The sequence below is a fragment of the Microcaecilia unicolor genome, chromosome 5 (genome assembly GCF_901765095.1).
Source record: "Microcaecilia unicolor chromosome 5, aMicUni1.1, whole genome shotgun sequence".
NCBI classification, from domain to species: domain Eukaryota; kingdom Metazoa; phylum Chordata; class Amphibia; order Gymnophiona; family Siphonopidae; genus Microcaecilia; species Microcaecilia unicolor.
Window position 1 is genome coordinate 39,641,748 of NC_044035.1, and position 19,410 is coordinate 39,661,157.

At 43.0% G+C, this 19,410-nt stretch overlaps 1 protein-coding gene across 1 annotated transcript; it reads right to left on the reverse strand.

Moving 5' to 3' along the window:
* Positions 1–6,424: 6,424 nt before the first annotated feature.
* LOC115471057 (alpha-internexin-like) lies at positions 6,425–18,008 on the reverse strand. Its single transcript, XM_030204725.1, has 3 exons — positions 16,953–18,008; positions 9,719–9,843; positions 6,425–6,689 (listed from the first exon to the last, which is right to left on the reverse strand). The coding sequence occupies exons 1-3, from the start codon at positions 18,006–18,008 to the stop codon at positions 6,425–6,427; spliced, it is 1,446 nt and encodes a 481-aa protein (XP_030060585.1).
* Between the last annotated feature and the right edge of the window lie 1,402 nt (positions 18,009–19,410).

Genomic DNA, 19,410 nt, shown 5'->3' on the forward strand with positions numbered 1-19,410 from the left:
CTGGGGAAACCCACTCAAAATGAAACAGACATCTGGTTTATACACCTCTCCAAGTAATGAGATTAAGAATGTCATAATTGTTTCCTGGAATATATTCCAGTCAGATTAGGCATATCCACCAGTTTCAGGAAGGAGGGTGTGGCAACAAGGGTGTGATATGGTTTTACTTTTTCTAGGACATTTTTTTCCAATTATTTTTATTTCAACAAATCATAAACATATCTTAATATTGTATAATGTACCCTTCTACAAGTTGGGTAGTTTCTTTCCATAATAAACAGGATAACATCTAAACGGTCTAATTGGTATCATATTTTCCTTTTGTATTTTATTATCATCACCCTTCCCCTCCCCCTCCCTATCCAGTCATTCGAATTCAGAATCCATGTCATGCTCTGACACCCAATCTGGATGAAGTCCAAAGCTGTTCCAGTCCCTACTTGGAAATTACATCCTTAGTGTTTCTTGATAGTTTAATAAGCAGCTTCATGCCATGTGTGGTACAGAGGCTCCCGTATTTTCTGATATCTGATTCCATGATTGACATGGTGGCATCCAGTATCTTTACTCGGTATAATACATTCTGTCATCGCATTATTGTTGGGGGATCTCTAGTTCTCCAATTTAAAAGAATACAATTATGGGCTGATAAACACACCACTATTTTAGATTGGTCATGGATGTGAGAATATCAACATGGTTGTAAAAACGTGCAGAACATGTGACATATTTCACAAGACCTGTGTGTCTAGTAAAATTGACATATCTCTATCCACCACCAGACATCTGAAAAGTGGAATAAACATATAGGAGATAAACATGGATCTCACAAAATATTGCCATGGTACATGTTGAAATCCTACAGGGTTCAAAAGGGTGCCAAACACACAGAAACTGGATGCATATAGCTTTTAATTCACAATAGAACACCACCTTCTATCCCATGACTCTCCAGTTTCTTCTGGAGTCTTTCACGAGGTACTTTCTCAAATATCTTTTGAAAATCCAGATACACAATATCAACTGGCTCACCTTTATCCACGTTTGTTCACCCCTTCAAGGAAATGTAGTAGATTAGTGAGGCAAGATTTCCCTTCACTAAATCCATGTTGGTTTTGTCTCATTAATCCATACTTTAGAATATGCTCTGTAATTTTGTTCTTTATAATAGTCTGTACCATTTTGCCCTGCACTGATGTCAGGCTCACCAGTCTATAATTTCCCAGATCACCTCTGGAACTGTTTTTAAAAATTGTCATTACATTGGCCACCCTCCAATCTTCCGATACCATGCTTGATTTTAAAGATAAATTACATATTACTAACAATAGTTCTGCAAGTTCATTTTTCAAGTCTATCAGTACTCTGGGATGAATACCATCCGGTCCAGAAGATTTGCTACTCTTCAGTTTGTAGAACTGCCCCATTACATCCTCCAGGTTTACAGAGAATTCATTAAGTTTCTCCGACTCCTCAGCTTCTAATACCATTTCTGGCAATGGTATCCCACCCAAATCTTCCTTGGTGAAGACCGAAGCAAAGAATTCATTTAATCTCGCCACTACAGCTTTGTCTTACTTGATCGCCCCTCTTACCCCTCGATCATCTAGCGGTCCAACTGATTCTTTTGCCGGCTTCTTGCTTCTAATATACCTAAAAAAGTTTTTACTATTTGTTTTTGCCTCCAACGCAATCTTTTTTTTTCAAAGTCCCTCTTTGCATTCTTTATCAGCACTTTGCATTTGACTTGCCATTCCTTATGCTGTTTCTTAATATTTTCAGTCAAATCCTTCCATTTTATGACCGATTTTCTTTTAGCTCTAATAGCTTCCTTCACCTCACTTTTTATGGGACCAGAAGCTATTTAGTATAAGTGGATGGAATAAACCCCCAGTTTTTCTTTTTGGATTGATGAGTTCTTCTCAGAAACCAATAAAGATTTGAAAGCAAGCTGAAAGAAATATTTTGCTCATTGACGTGTGCTGTCTCTGATTTAGGGGGAAAACAATGTGTGGTGAAACGGGTCATCAACGTGGAACATTTGGAACACTGTGAAATGAGCTACAGCTGATTTTGATTAGTGGTACTGGGGATGAACGATTTGTGAAATATATTACATGGAGAGAATACTGTGAGTGTATTGGATAGTGTTTTATTGTTAGTGAGGTTTTCATAATAAAGTTTGTAAAAAATTTAATGCACACAAACAATGTGTTTTGAGTATGTTTAAAAGAACAAAGTAATGTATTAGTCAGGTGGTAGTGGTATTTAATATTTGTGACTAATTATTGTGAATTTATCCTGTGGTTAGTAATGTGTATCTTTTTTAATACATGGAATATAACTGGCCTGGACTTTCAGGATGGGTATTTTTGAACAGCATCCAGGCCTAATGTAAATTTTTGACCTTCGCAGCTGTCCTCTAAGGTATTTTTCACCATTCTTCTCATTTTGTCATAGTCTCCTTTTTAAAAGTTAAATACTAACATATTGGATTTCCTGTGTGTACTTACTCCAGAGCTGATATCAAATCTGATCATATTATGATCACTGTTATCAAGCAGCCCCAGCACATTACCTCCTGCACCAGTTCATATGCTCCACTAAGAACTAGGTCTAGAATCTTTCCTTCTCTTATCGGCTCCTGTACCAGCTGCTCTATAAAACTGTCCTTGATTTCATCAAGGAATTTTACCTCCCAAGCATGCTCTGATGTTACATTTACTCAGTCAACAGAGGTAATTGAAATCACTCATTATTATTGTGTTCCCCAGTTTGTTAGCACCTCTAATTTCTGATAACATTTCTACATCCGTCTGTTCATCCTGGCCAGGCGGACGGTAGTACACTCCTATCACTATCCTTTTCCCTTTTACACATGGAATTTCAATCCACAGTGATTCCAATAAGTGTTTTGTTTCCTGCAGAATTTTCAATCTATTTGATTCAAAGCTCTCCTTAACATACAATGCTACCCCTCCACCAATTCGATCCACCCTATCACTACGATATAATTTGTACCCTAGGATGACAGTGTACTTATTTTTGCACTGTAAAGCTATGTAAAAGAAAATACAGACCAAAAATCTGGATGCTGGGATTCATCAATTTTATTTACTTGTGCCATACATAAAAATTAAGGCAGTGTTCTAGCGATATCAACCGTTCTATAATTAAAACACACAGTATACAAATATTTCAGTCTCGTAAAACAGACACTGTTATTAAGGCATTTAAAGACCATTTAGGTGTTTTTTTTTACTAAGATGTGGTAACATTCTTAGCACATGGTAGAAATCAGCTGCAGTAAACGCTGAGACGCCCATATGAATATAATGGGTATCTTGGCATTTACTGTCAGCTGGTTTCTACCATGAGCTAAAAACGCTACCGTGGCTTAGTAAAAGACCCCCTAAGTGAGGAAGTTTTCCATCAGTCTTGGTGTGCACACATTAACATTTAGACCCATGCCATAAAAGATAGTGGAATACGATACCACAAGAACCCTTCACAGACAGCAAAGTGCCCCTTCCGTCTTCAGTTTTATGAATGAAGGGTGGTTGTAATGCCATTACAATGATGCTGTAGGGCACAGAAGGAGCCCTTTCCTTTATCATTTACATGATTGGCAAAATTAAATTTATGGTTAATAATCTTTATTAAAACCACACCCATCAATAAAGAAAAAATCATACAAGCACTAATCTCAAAACCAAATCAGAGAATCAAAGATATTAATGACAGGTAACACTCAAAGAGATCAGCATGGAGTTTTCCACCCATAATTGGCAGAATTAAATTTTATGCAGTTACATTACTCCTGCGTAGTGATTCAAAGCTAGATTAACATCTTCCTACTGTGTTGCCACTGAAGACCAGCTAACATCCATTTATGACTGAATAGTGGGTGTCTATGGATATTTAGATATGACAACTCACAGATGCTGGCTCTGTGGGTGCTCGAGCACCCCCAATATTTTGGGGTCTGACAAGAACGCAACTGAACTCTGTTGTGTATGCCACCATGGCGCAGCCACACATAGACAAAAAGCAGTTTCAAAATTCATGACCGCCCGGCGGCAATGCTGTAGTTGCACCTCCCCGAGTCCCCGCCTGGCCCGAAGCTAAAAAAAATCCCAGAGCGGTGAGAATGCTGTAGGCAAAGGAGAGTGAGGAAGAATGATCATGGAATGTCTGCAGCCAGCTACAGCGCAGCCAACAGAAAAAGTGTAGGAAGGCAGCAGGAACCCAATTCTGGATGCGTTACTGTCTGCTGCACGAGGAAAACTGGTGTATCACCGTGTCTGGGTAGGTTGGTGAAACCAGGTCCCAGAGAGCTAAACATACTATGCATGCAGCAGCATCTAGCATCCTAGCCTGAGCCCCCCATCTCCCGGAGGACCAAGCTTGTCATACCAGGTCGCTGCCTCCTCAAGTTCGGGGCAGGAACAAGAAAAGAAAAATTGTAATCTTCCTCTCCTTGCTGCCCACCCGCTCCCTTCTTTGCTTACCCACCTGCCTGACTCACTACCTCCCTGACTGCAAATGAAGAGAAACTGCATGTGGGGCCATACAGCTGTGTACACCGCTGCTGCCTCTGTCAGTCCTCCCCAAACAGGAACTTACATCATAGGGGGCAGGACCGGCAGAGCAGATAGCAGCGCTCACAGTGCTCATAGCTCTGCAAAGTTGCATGCATTTGCAGTCAGGGAGGCAGTGGGTCGAGCAAGTGGGTAAGCAGAGTGAGCAGATGGGCAATGAGTTGGGGAAGCTCACTGGCAGAGGTGCCCATGAGTGAGTGATTGCTCCAATAGAGAGAAAAAAAGAGAGTGGTGAGGGTGATGCTAGCGATGGGGAATAGGAAGAAAAAGAGAGAGTGATGTGGTGATGCTAGATGTGGGGAATAGGAGGAAAGAGGCCGGATGATGGGGTGGGGGAGGGGGCAGGAGACAGAGGGGTGAAGATGGATAGTGAGGTTAAAGGAGAGAGACAGAACAATGCAACAATGCTGGATAGTGAAGGAGGATAGAAAGAGGGGTGATGCTGGATGGAGGAGAGAGAGAGGGGGGCAATGATGGATAGAGGAGAGAAGAGGCAATGCTGGATAGTGAGGAGAGAGAGACAGTGAGCAATGCTGGATAGTGGGGGAGAGAGACAGAAGGGGCAATGTTGGGTGAGTATGATGATGGAATGGGGGAAGAAAGATACAATGGTGGGGGCAAGACAGACAGTGGGGCAATGTTAGATTGGGGGGGAGAGAGACAGAAGATATCCTGGATGGCTGGGAAAGGCAGAGAAAGAAAATGACAGAGGGGTGATGTTGGATGGGGGAAAGAAACAGAGATGAGATGTTGCATGGCCAGCACAAGAGAGAGAGAATGATGTGAAATGAATGTGATGATAAACCACTATGACCAACATGCATTTTTTAAACTTTTGAACAGGTAATTCGTAGAGAAACTTCAAAAACCTGACAATGCTAAAGGGGGAAGAATATACACCAAAAGATGCTAAGGAATCATGACTATACATTTGTACAATTTGGGGGATCACAAGTGTCCTGCAGGAAGAGCTAAGGAACAGATGTTCTTTGGCATTGGTCCTTTCACTATTTGTAGAGCAGATCTGTTAATTTATTTTCTATATTTCAACAGATCTTTATAAAATTCAAAGCCTCACTGATTATCTACGACTTGTTCTTGAGGGTGGCAATTACTGAGTTTTATATGCTTTTGTTAAAATACCTTGGCATTCTTTCTTTCTTTATTTATTTTTAAGTGCTTGATATATCATAAAGGCCAAAACTGGCTTCAATGTGGTTTACAGTAAATATTAGAAAGTCAATCTTTAATCTTCACTGAAGAAGAACTATGTGATGATTAGTAAAGGATAAATCGATATCTAAAGTCACATTTTAGTTACGAAACCATTATCAGGTTCCACTGTTGTGTTGTGTGTGAAGGAGAGAAACAGAACTTACTGATAGGAATCATGGTTTTCAATTCAGAAATATAGAAATACTACGATTTCCTCAAACACTTTCCAGTGTACAGCTGTTCCTGATTCTGAAGGACTGCCAGAGAAGATGTTGTCTTTCTTCCAATTGCAATGACCGTGCAACGAAAGTTTTTCCTTCTTAGTAGTCTTTCAGATTTCAGAGGAAAGCTTTACAAAAGGAAATGCTATTTTCAGTGCTCTTCCCAATTTTATTGCTGGACTACAGTGCTTCCTAATGAAAAGTGATTATAGTAGATGCTTTCTTATGATGTTGATGTTTCACTGGGGAACGAGATTAATATTAGAGCCTTGAGACCGTTCCATTATGCAACAAGCCTCACTACTCATGTATGCAACTAAAAGGATCAAGTGTATATTATTCTCCCTAGATATCAACTTGACTTTTCTCATGCTTCAGATTTTGTGGTTAGCTGTCTACTTCCTCGTGCTTTGCTTTCTCCAGCTTCTTAGTTGACACTACGGTCTCCTCGGTATGCTTCTCAAAGGTCTCCTCTTTGTGAGCCGATGTTTTAGAGACCATCTTCAAAGACTCATCCTTTTCCCCTTTCTTAAGAAATATTGGGGATGATGAGCTAAATTGTGTGGTCAGAAGAGAATCGGGGTTTAGACTTAGAGTCGAAATGCTGATTCCTCCGGTACTAAAATGTGTTCCTTCCCCTTCCAACAAATTCCTGCAAGCATATTAGAAAAAAAAAACAGATATTAGTTTTAAATGGAAGAAAAAAAAAAGAAGAAACCCCCAAACAAGAGTCACAACACAGAAATAAAAATAGAAGAAGAGGGTAGACCAATGAAGTTCCAAACCAGTGGTTTATTAAAAGCAGTCAATAAAAAAGACTCGTCACAGTCTGCATTTGTCATCTCTCCCTTCTCCCTCCTTTCTTCCAAAGTATACATACTGAGATCTTAAGTCTGCCCCCATACACCTTACGATGAAGACCACTCCACTGTAGTAGCCACCTTCTAGACCAACTCCATCCTGTTTACATCTTTTTTTTGCAGGTGTGATCTACAGAATTGCACATAGTGCCTTTGTATAAGTCTCTGGTGAGATCACATTTAGCAAATCCAAGAAGACAGGATCACATTTAGAGCATTATCTCCTCCTTTTCCCGTCAGACCATTCCTCTCCTTTTGCACCCAAGCATCCTTCTGGCTTTTGCTGTCACCTTTTCTACCTGGTTGGTCACCTCAAGATATGAAATGGCAGGGTGCTGTAGCATGCCAAGCTATAAATCAGTCCTAAAGCCATAGGAAATTAATATTGAAGGGAAACTGAAGTATTCATTGGTTTTCTGTTTCCAGCCTCCATCTGGCATTCTTTGACAATTTAAACTAAACAATTGTTGTCAGATTCAAGTCAAGATGTACAGAAAGCACTAGAGAAATGATAAGTAATAATAGTAATGGTACTGGTAGTGATGGTAATAGCAGTAGTAGTAGTGGTGGTGGTAGTAATAGTAGTAATGATAGTGGCAGTGATGGTAATAGTAGTAGTAGTGGTGGTGATGGTAACAGTAGTAGTGTTAGTGGTAGTAGTCATGGTAGTGATGGTAATAGTAGTAACAGTGGTGGTGGTAACAGTAGTATTAAAAGTAACGGTAGTGGGGAGGGGAGCTGACACCCGGGGCAGGTCGCCGCTGCGCATCCTCCCCGGGTGCAGCACAGCGCACCCTCCTCCCGCTGGAACGCACCCCCCCCCCAGAGCGCATACCTCCCCCCCCCCCGGAGCGCATACCTGCGGCGAGGGACGGGCGGGAGGGCCGATCCGCCCCGACTGCACGTTGCTGGGGTGTGTCGGCTCCGCACTGGTTCACTGCTCTCTCTGTCCCAGAACAGGAAGTAACCTGTTCCGGGGCAGAGAGAACAGTGCACCAGCGTGGAGCCGACACCCCCCAGTGGCATGCACCGGGGCGGACCGCCCCCCCCGCCTCCCCTTCCTACGCCACTGAATAGTAGTAGTAGTGATAGTGGTGGTAATAGAGTAATGGTAGTAGTAGTGATGGTAGGGTGAGATCCAGCTTATGTCTTTCTGAGTGACAATGGCCTTTGTTGTTTGTGTCAATCATTGAAAATCAGGGCCTCTGGTTTTAGATTTTAACTGATAAACACCAATGAAACACTTCTGCAAGGAAACAAATGAAATGGTTTATAATAATTGTTCTCTCTTTTTTAATTTCTAATCTGCCTCAAACCGTCCTGAGGTAAAGTAAAATATAAATGTCCATAATTAAATTCATTGTTTATTGTATAAATTGCTGTGGCCCTGGCAACTAAGAGGGTAAGTCTATTAAATGGTGCCTGTTTGGAACTTATTCTAAAGTAAAGAAAGTAAGTTCCAAATTTTCTTGATAGAATACTACCATAACTATGCACCTATATTTTACGTGCGAGCACTTATACAAGCCATAGAACTCATGTAAATGTTTGCACCTAGATTCTTAAACAAGGAACATAGGGGCATACAGCCCATAATCAGGGTATGTGCATTTGTGTTACCAGTGTACTTTCACCACATTGTTGAAGCAGAAGAAATGTAGGAGCACCCTGCTCCCCACTTATACCATAGAGACCAGGGGTGGTGGTCTCCTATCCCACAGGAGGAGCACAAAGCTTGCGACCCACATTCCAATGAGAGTTATGTCCCTGAGGGGGGGAGAATGGGAGGAACAGCTATCACACCGCAAGTCCATCAAGCCCAGCATCATATTTCCAACAGTGGTCAAACCAGGTCACAAGTACCTGTCATGATCCCAGAACAGTAACAAACAGATTTTATGTTGCTTATCTAAGAAAGCAGTGGATTTTCCCAAGTCCATCTTCATAATGGCTTATGGACTTTTCTTTTAGGAAATTATCCAAATCTTTTTTTTTTTTAATGGAATGGAGAGCTCTTCAACATTCTGTAGCAGCTAGAAATGTACTGGGCTTTCTTGGGGGGACTGTGTTATTAGAACCCCCTGCCCAATTCAGCCCAACGTGTTTACTCTAGTTCTCCTTCTCCATGTGCCAAATTTGGCCCCTTGTAGTTCAATTTTTGGAAAGTTAGGGCCCCTTTTACTAAGCCGCACAGGCACCTACATGCGGCCAACGTGCGCCAAATTGAAGTTATTGCGTGGCCCTTGCGATAAGTTCAATTTTGGTGTGCATCCGCTAGGTGTGTCTGAAAAATATTGTTTATTTTCTGGTGCATAACGGACGTGCGCCAAGTGGCATCTGATGCATGTAGGTCATTAATGCGCAGATTCTTTACCGCTAGGTCTATGGCTGGCGGTAAGGTCTCAGACCCAAAATGGACGCGTGGCAATTTTGATTCTGCCACAAATCCATTTTCGGCAAAAAAGGGCTTTTTTACCGGTGCACTGAAAAATGGATTGGCGCACACCCCAAAGCCACGCCTACACTACCGCAAGCCATTTTTCAGCGCGTCTTTGTAAAAGGACCCCTTATTTTGCCACAGAAATGGATGCAGAAAATATGGGTTTGCTGGCTATAATTTCTTTCCAACATTCTGTTGGATTGGAAAAAAGTATAAAACCACCTTCAAGTGATTACAAGTCTATGCACACCAACAATTTCAGATTTCACAGTTTTTCAACTGAAATACTAGACAATATGGTTTTACATCAAATAACATTAACCAGCAAAATGCACCTTTTTTTTCTTTAACAAGAGGGAAGGAAGGTCAATGAACCATTACCTATAAGCTGCTATTTCCATGTCCAGTGCCATTTTGACATTGAGCAGGTCTTGGTATTCTCTCACACGACGATCCATTTCACTCTTTGTGGACATCAGAATACTTTCTAACCGACTTATCGTAACCTTAAAACAAACAAACAGTTACAACAGTGAATTATATTCACCTCTAATTCAGATGATATGTGTCTAGGCATTTAAACTAGAAGCTGGGGGTGGCAGTTGGAAACAGGTAATTTCAGGTAGTCAGCCCCAACAAAAGACAAGCTACAGCAGTACAACAATCTTAGCAATTTACTTCTTGGCAATACAACGGTAGGTGAGGCTAAACAAAAAACTACACAGAAGATGAGACTACCACTGAAATGTAGCTGGATAGCAATAACCACAAATGCTCACAATCTAGGCAACAAAATTCACAATCTGCAAGCCCTGATGGTAGAGGCAGATTTAGGTGTTGTCACTATCATGGAGACATGATTCAAATGATTCTCATGAATGGGACGCAAACATACCGGGCTATAATCTATTTAGGAAGAATACAGATGGTCGAAAAGGTGGAGGAGTAGCTCTGTATGTCAGAAACAATATTAAAGCGACTGAAATGCAGGGGGTCTGGGGATAGCAAGAAGCAACATGGATTGCCTTGAAAAGAGAAAATGGAACTTCTATCCACATGGGTGCTGTCTACAGACCTCCGACACAATCGGGGCAGCTTGATAAAGATCTGGTTGCAGATGTCCAAAAGTTGGGAAAGACAGGGGAAGTGCTGTTATGTGGACTGGAAAGTTCCATCTGCAGAATCGGAAAGGAGATAGTGGATGCCTTTCAAAGTGCTCTACTCAGACAAATGGGGATGGGGCAATGCTGGATCTGGTACTCACAAATGGGGAAAATGTGTCTAATGTCAGAGTGGGTGCCCACCCGGGCAGTAGTGATCATCAAACAGTTTGGTTTGATGTAACAGCTAGAGTGGAGGGCAGACACTCAAAACTCAAAGTCCTGGATTTCAAACATACTGACTTTAACAAAATGGGGGCACACCTGAAGAAAGAGCTGATGGGATGGTAAGACATATGAGAAGTGGAAAGACAGTGCTCCAGGCTGAAAGGAGCTATTAAAATGGCTACTGACCTTTCCATGAGGAGAGTAAATAAAAGCAAGAAGAAAAGGAAACCAATATGAAATACAGGAAAACTCAAGGAGAGGAACACAGAAAAGTATACCACAAGAAATCGAAAGAAGCCAAAAGGGAGATAGGTCTAGCGAAAGCAGAGGCAGAAGAGCAAATGGCTAGAAATGCAAGGAAGGGAGACAAACATTTTTTCAGGTATATTAGTGAAAGAAGGAAGGCTAGAAATGGAATTGTGAGACTGAAAGATGCTGTGGATAGCTATGTGGGGAGCAATGAAGAAAAAGCGAATGTGCTAAACAGATACTTCTGTTCTGTGTTCTCGGATAAAAATCCTGGAGAAGAACCACAACAAAGCCATATGGGATCCATCCCAAGATATTGAAGCAGCTTAGAGAGATTTTGGTGGGTCCTTAAAGATTTGTTAAATAAATCCTTGGAGACAGAGAGGTTCCGTGGGATTGGAGAGCGGATGTAGTCCCTCTTCACAAAAGTGGCGACAGAGAAGAAGTGGGAAACTACAGGCCGATAAGCCTCACATCGGCTATTGGAAAAGTAATGGAAGTGTTGCTGAAGAAAAGGAAAAGTGAATTTTCTGGAATCCAATGAGTTACAAGATCCGAGGCAACATGATTTTAACAAAGGTAAAACATGCCAAATGAATTTGATTGAATTCTTTGACTGGGCAACATGCGCTAAATGTAATCTACTTGGATTACAGCAAAGCCTTTGACACAATCTCTCATAGAAAGCTCTTTATTTAGCTTTCTTTAAAGGCTGGAGTTAGGACCCAAAGTGGTGAATTGGATTAGAAACTGGTTGACCGACAGATGCCAGAGGGTGGTGGTCAATGGAATTCACTTGGAGGAAGGAAAGGTAAGTAGCGGAGTGCCTCAGGGATGGGTGCTGGGGCCACTTCTGTTCAATATATGTGTGAGTGACCTTGCCAAAGGATTAAAAGGTAAGGTTTGCCTTTTTGTGGATGATACAAAGATTTGTAACAGAGTGGACACCCCGGAGGGTGTGGAAAACATGAAAAGGGATCTGCAAAAGTTAGAAGAATGGCCTAACATTTGGCAATTAAAATTTAATGCAAAAAAAGTGCAAAATAATGCATTTGGGGAGTAGGAACCCAAGGGAGCTGTATGTCCTAGGAGGTGAGAGGCTGATATGCACAGACAGGGAGAGGGACCTTGGGGTGATGTGTCCAAAGACCTTAAAGCAAAAAAAACAGTGTGACAAAGCCAGAAGGATGCTAGGCTGCATCGAGAGAGGCGTAACCAGCAGAAGAAAGGAAGTGTTGATACCCCTAAACAAGTTGCTGGTGAGGCCCCACCTTGAGTATTGTGTTCAGTTTTGGAGCCCTTATCTTGATAAGGATATAAAAAGACTAGAAGCAGTCCAGAGGAAGGCAACAAAATGATTTGGGGCCTGCACCAAAAGATATATGAGACTGGAAGTTTTCCAGTGGTGTAACCAGGATAATTTGGAATGATCTGCATGTTTAGCTTTCTAAATGCTGCTAAGACTCTCTAGTTCAATGATTTTCAACCTTTTATCAGTTGGGATACTCTAAATGGAAAATGTTCACATATTTATTTAGATTTTGCTCACACCTCTGGATATTTCTCTGTCCCAGGAGGTCTCACAATCTAAGTTTGTACCTGAGGCAATGTAGGGTTAAGTGACTTGCATAAGATCACAAGGAGTAGCAGCAGGATTTGAACTGGCCACCTCTGAATTGCAAGACTGGTGTTCTAACCACTAGGCCACTCCTCCACTCTTTGCATACATGACCCTCACAGACCTTTGGTCTGATATAATATAGCATTTCTTATGAGTTAAATCTAAACATGGTCCTACATCCACAAAATTCCAACCTCCCCCAATATAAAACTTTCATGTGCAAAGCTGGGCTCTGAGTCTATTGTCTATTTACCAAGTAACCATGCAGATCAGAACTGAGAGGCATAGTTATCAATATGGGCTACTGTTAAGACTTTTATTTTACTGTTAACCCCAGTTATTAGTAACTAGGTCTCATTGCATAAAATGGAACATGTGATAAAATAGCATGAGTTAATAGTAAAATAACATATTTTAACAGTAGCTATATTAATAACTACACTTCTTGGACATTTCTCCATGGAAGTCAGCATACAAAAATATTCTAATCTCATGTCATCTGGGCAATAGCAACATAAATCTCTCCATTACCAGGGACATTGTGAAATAACACAAAACCTGAAAAAACTCCTAAATCAACATATATGTAGCAAACATGCCATACAACAGTAAGCACTAATCCTATGATTCAAAAAGCAGGAACCCTACCTATGAATAGTCAACACCACAAATATTACACTGGCACCTAAAACACCAACACACCTACTACAGATAAAACAGAACAAGAAGCCCACCTCTTTAACATTGCTTTTGACTCGTAACCACTTGTAACCACTCGCCTCCACCTACCCTCCTCTCCTCCTTCCTGTACACATTAAATGTAGTTAGTGCTGCTTCATTCTAATGTTCATTCTCAGAACTTGTCATCAACATTGTCACTAGTAGGCAGCGCATAAAAAGTGATATCAAGTAGCCTTTAAAAAATACCCTCTTAATATACAAAAAGGAGTCTTTAGAACCTTGGAGTCATTTTCTCAGAATTTCATTTTTTTTTAACTTTGATCATTCTTCCTTCTTACTCTTCTTTTGTGCACCAGTATAGCCACACCTCGCTTCCAACTATTATAGGCTGAAAATGCTAGGTCCCCTTCCCACCCCTTTTGTAGTTTCTTGTGTTCCCCCTCCTCCAACTGAAGTGTCACACCCACTGTCTCCTTCTGCAAATACCCTAGCAAGTTCTTGTGTTTAATTGGAGACTATCCCTCCAACATTTAATCTAAGAAATTTTAAGTTGGCCAATTCCCAGTTTTCATATCTGATATTTTCCACATTTAGGTTCCAAAGTTACATATCCCCATAAGGCCTCTCCTCTGAGCCTCTTGGAGATCCCTACTGCTTGAGGTGAACCTGGTGACCCCTTTTTCCCTTGAACTCTCCTACACCTCTCCTCCCTTGTCTGGTACCTTGCCCTCCTGTCGTATCCTCCCCACCCTCCCACTATTGCCCTTTTCCACATTGCCCTTTGTAGAATCCCCTCACATACATTCATGCATGACTATCGGGCTCATTTTCAAAAGAGAAGGATGACCATCTTTCGACACAAATCAGAAGGTGGACGTCCTTCTCACAGAAACGTCCAAATCGGTATAATCGAAACCCGATTTTGGACGTTTCCAACCTGCAGTCCGTCACAAGGACATCCAAATTTCAAGGGGGCGTGTCGGAAGTGTAGCAAAGGCGGGACTTGGGCGTGCCTAACAATTGGACGTCTTTGACCCATAATTGAAAAAAGCAAGGACGTCCCTGACGAACACTTGGACGTTTTCATCCGGACGTGGTTTTTTTTACGAATAAGGCATAAAAGGTGCCCGAAATGACCAGATGACCACCGGAGGGAATTGGGGATGACCTCCCGTTACTCCCCCAGTGATCACTAACCCCCTCCGACCCTCAAAAAAACATTTTAAAAATAAGACTGGAGGCAAAACCAGTACACTCTAAAGGAAATGAGCTCCTGTGCCAATCAGAGCCCAGTCAACAAGATTTCAAAAATATACTGCTACTTGCTTCCTGCTTGTGTTAAACTAAAGAAAAGAACATTCAGAAACACCACCTGCTGGCCAAATAGGAGGAATACACTTTAGGACATAATTAAGGCAGGAAAATATCCAATACGTTTTACAGACTTAAAACCCACTGTTTCTTCATATAAGATCATTGGGTTTAATTAGAAAATGTCAGAATACCTGGATCACTGCAGAGATGCCACATCCCAAAGAGAGGTATTCACCATAGCAATGAGTGCGATTGAAGGTCAGTAAGTGAAGAAGTATATATAACCCCAACAAATATAACCATCAGTTTTACTCAGCCCAGTTGTTGGTGGTTGAAGAGCATCATCTAGAAGCAGGAGGACATATAATATTACTATGGACCCCTCCCTGGATTGAAACCCACCTAGACCCATTCAAAAAGAGGGAGACAGAAAAGAATCATTTTTGGGTAATGGAATTGGACACGGTTGATATCTGGTGGACTTTGAATCCAGGGAGAACTGTTCCAGAAGTTGGTAAGAGAACCCATGTGGGATGGGACCATACTGGACTTAAGGGGTCCTTTTACAAAGGCGCGCTAAAATATGGCTTGCGGTAGTGTAGGTGCGGGTTTTCAGTGCGCGCCGATCCATTTTTTTAGCGCGCCTGTAAAAAAGGCCTTTTTAAAATTTTTGTTGAAAATGGACGTGCGACAAAAATGAAAATGGCCACGCATCCATTTTGGGTCTGAGACCTTACCGCCAGCCACTGACCTAGCAGTAAAGACCCAAGCGTAACCGGGCAGTAATGACCTACGTGTACCAAATGCTACTTGGCGTGCGTCCATTACGTGCCAGAAAATAAAAAAATATTTTTTAGACGCGTGTAGCGGACGCGTGCCAAAAATGAAATTACTGCAACAGCCACACAGTAGTCGGGCGGTAACTCTATTTTGGCGCTTGTTGGGCACGCATAGATGCTTACACGGCTTAGTAAAAGGACCCCTCAGTGCTTACAAATGGGACGAGTGTTTCTGTGGGTGATTACCTGGCATCCAGTGATCCCCGGATGGTGTGGTTTAATATTAAGACAGATGTGGAGAAGTTTTATTCAAAAGTGAAGGTTCTATACTTCGAAAACTAACTTTGTTCAGATAGGGGATTACCTCAAGGAGTTGTTAGCTGGAAGGGAGAATCTGGAAGAAGTAGGAAAACGGTGGGCAAAACTTAAAGGAGCTTTCCTTTTTTGTATGGAAAGTAAATAAATGTAAGAGGAAAAAGAGACCACTTTGGTTCTCAAAGTAGTAGCTGAATGGGTAAGAAAAAAAAAAAGAGGTTTAGCCTTTATAAACTACAAGAGACTATAGACAGAGAAAGAGAGGCGACAATATCTGGAAAAGGTAAGAGAAGCTGGTAAAGTAGCCAGGAAAGCAAAGATGCAAATGGAAGAAAAAAATAGCCAATACGGTAAATGGGGGGGGGGGGGGGGGGGGGGGGGGGGGGGGGGGGACAAGACATTTTTTTTAGATATGTTGGTGATACCGTGTTTCCCCGAAAATAAGACACTGTCTTATATTAATTTTGCCCCCAAAAATGCACTAGGTCTTATTTTCAGGGGCTGTCTTATTTTTCGGGGAAACATCGGGGTTGGCTCGCCCGCCCTCCGTCGCTCCCGGAACTAACCTTAAACGCCTCCTTTCACCTTCACAGCAAGCAGCAGCAGGGCAGGCCACTCCTTCCTTCCGTGTCTTACCTTCGCCTGACGTAACGTCTGCGAGGGCGGGGCACGGAAGGAAGGAGAGGTCTGCCCTGCTGCTGCTTGCTGCGAAGGTGAAAGGAGGCGTTTAAGGTTAGTTCCGGGAGCGACGGAGGATGGGTGGAGGGGGGGCCCAGCGACCTCGGGTGGGGGTGGGGGGCGGCCCAGGGGCGGCCTTGTCCGGCTCTCAGCGGCCCTGCTTTCAAACAAAAATTTGCTAGGTCTTACTTTCGGGGGAGGCCTTATATCTACCAATTCAGGAAAACCTCTACTAGGTCTTATTTTCGGGGGATGTCTTACTTTTGGGGAAACAGGGTAGGAGGAAGTGCAAACGCGGCATTGTGAGACTCAAAGATGGAAGAGAGAAATATGTAAAAGCTGATGAAGATAAGGCGGAATTGCTTAACACACACACACAATGGCAGAATAGAACTAGGACATCTCTCCATGGAAGTCACCATACCAACAAAAAAAAAATCCTGATTCTCAAGTCAACTAAGCAATAGCAATACAAACCTCTCCACCACTACTAACGCAACGTAGAAGCAGCAAACATTCAACATTAGCACTAATCCTACGATTCAAACAGGAAGTACCTTACCCATGGCCAGGCAGCACTACAAATATTGCTCTGGACCCTAAAACACCAATACACTTACCACAGTTACAACAAGTGGGTTCATTTTTACCTGCAATCCGGTTGCCTCCGCGTTGTGTCTTTCCTCCATCTCCTGGATCTGCCTCTCCAAAGACACTTTGATTCCCTGCAGGCTGTCTATCTTGGTGGTGCTGAACTCCAGCTTCTTCCGGAACTCCTTCACTTGCTCCTCATAGGAGCGGATGGTCTCGCTGCTCTGGGACGCTTCCTTGCGTAGCTGCTCGTAGTGAGTGCTGTACCACTTCTCGGCCGAATGCACGTTCTGGGCGGCCAGTGATTCGTACTGGATTCGGATCTCCTTGAGAGCCAAGGTCAGATCCGGCTTGCAGATCTCCGTTTCCACCGAGACCTCAGCAGTCTGGAGCATGGACATGAACTCAGCCACTTCTTCCTCGTGAACCTTTCTGAAGAATGAGATCTCACCCTTCAGGGACTGCACTTTCTTCTCCAGATCGAGCCTAACTAAGGCGGCCTGGTCCACATCCTTCTTGTGAGCTTTCAGACTAAGCTCGAGTTCTTCTCTAATTTTGACCTCTGCTTCGTATTTGCCTTTAAACGTCCGCAGATTCTCGGCCAAGTTGTTTCTCTCCAGGGTGATCTGAGCCTTCTCCAAGCTCAGCTTATCCAGCTGAACCCTGAGCTCTCGCAATTCTTGCTGGTAGGTCTCCTTCAGCCTGAAGGACTCAAACTGGGTCTGTTTTAGGGCCGCCAGCTTGGCTTCCAGAATCATGTTGTGCTGCTCCACGTTATGGACCTGCTTAATGAAGACGACAAACCTGTCGTTCAGCTCTTGCAGCTGCTTCTTTTCGTTAGTCCGGGTGATCTTGTACTCGTCGTTCAGAGTTGAGATTTGGGCCAGATCATCGTGCATGTTGTCGCTGGAGGAAAAGGCGAAGACGGCATTTGGAGCCGGTCTCTTGAAGGGGGAGACGTTGCTGTAAGACAGAGACTGGGACCTGACGCCTCCGGAGAAGGTGGTCTTGGAAAATGCGCTGCTTCCTCCGAAGAGAAGCGTCGAACTGCCCGGGGGATCTCCGAAGATCTTCCGGTAGTTGGTAGTAGTGGGGTAGTTGGAGCTGAAACTCATCTTGAAGGACGGATATAGGATGTGGGGTTGGAAGTTACACGTCTCTCCTTCCTTTTATGCTGGCTGAGCAGCTCCAGAATTCAATGCAATTCAGCCACACACACCTGCCTCCCACGCACGTCCCCCCCCCCCCCCCCGACCGCGCCCTGCCCCTGCCCTGGGCTCCCCGTTGCCCTTGGCTTGAATTCTGCCAGTGCTCAGCATTTGAAGAGTGCCCGCCTGTCTGGGAGCTTAAGAGGGGCACTGGCCATTTTACTAGTGCTGCAAATGTTAGCCACACTGAATTCTCACCACCAACATCAACCAGTGGCGTTGCCAGACTGCCAATTTTGGGTGGGCCTGAACCCAAAGTGGGTGGGCACAAAATTTTCTCTCTACTCCACCCCCCCCCCCCCCCCAGCAAAATTTAGTCACACTAATCAGATGCATTTGTCACACAGGGTAAAGTGCTGCTTTTCAGTGCATCAGATTTCAGACAATTTATTTAATAGCCTAACACCCTTTTCAATGAGCTTTCAGAGGCCAAAACCTCCTGACTAAGGTCAGTATAATGCTGTTACGGGATCCTCTCCTGACCTAAGGAAGGAAGTATTGGTCTCTGAAACTTTATTAACATCATATTACTTTATCCTAAATTAAAAATAAAATTATTTTCTTTACCTTTGTTGTATGGCCATTTACTTTTTCTCATTGTGTTGCTCCCAGTCTCTAGATTCTGCTTTCCTTCGTTTTCGCTTAACTCTTCTGCCAGGGTTTCCTGGCCATTTGTCATTTTTCTCTCCTTTTTCTTTGCTTTCTTCAATATTTTTCTGCCTCTATGTCCAGATTTAATTCATTCTTACTATCCATTCTTTAATTTCCTTCATCTACTTAAGGCTTTTCATCTTTTTCTCACCCTTGTTCTCCCCATGCCCCTTCCTCTTATTCTCCAGTCTTTCACTACTCCCCCTTTCCATGCAACAGCTCTCCTCTTTCTCTCCCCATCCTTCCAGTCTCTCCCCTCTCTCTCCCCATCCTTCCAGTAGTCTCCCCTCTTTCTTTCTGCATCCTTCCATCGTGTCACCTCTTTCTCCCTACCCTTCCATCCAGCGTCTTCCCTCTTTCTCTCCCCATCCTTCCACCCATCTACCCTCTCTCCTGATCCTTCCATCTAATGTCTCTCTCCCTCCTTCTAACCAGTGTCTATCTCTCTACCCTTTTCTGTTCAGTGTCCCTTCTCTCTCCACATCCTTCCAGTCTCTCCCTTTTCTCTGCATCCTTTCATCCATCTCCCCTCTTTCTCTCCCCATCCTTCCATCCAGTATCTCTCTCCCCATCCATCTGTTTTCCCTCTTTCTCTGCCATCCTTCCATCTGTTTTCCCTCTTTCTCTCCCCATCCTTCCGTCTGTTTTCCCTCTTTCG

What these genes read in the sequence shown, in the direction of transcription:
- LOC115471057 (XM_030204725.1), bottom strand. Translation starts at nt 18,008, where the DNA reads ATGAGTTTCAGCTCCAACTACCCCACTACTACCAACTACCGGAAGATC. An exon ending in CGGAGGCAACCGGATTGCAG is followed by an intron (nt 9,844 to 16,952) that starts GTAAAAATGAAC and finishes GTTTGTTTTAAG; the next exon opens with GTTACGATAAGTCGGTTAGA. An exon ending in ATGGAAATAGCAGCTTATAG is followed by an intron (nt 6,690 to 9,718) that starts GTAATGGTTCAT and finishes ATATGCTTGCAG; the next exon opens with GAATTTGTTGGAAGGGGAAG.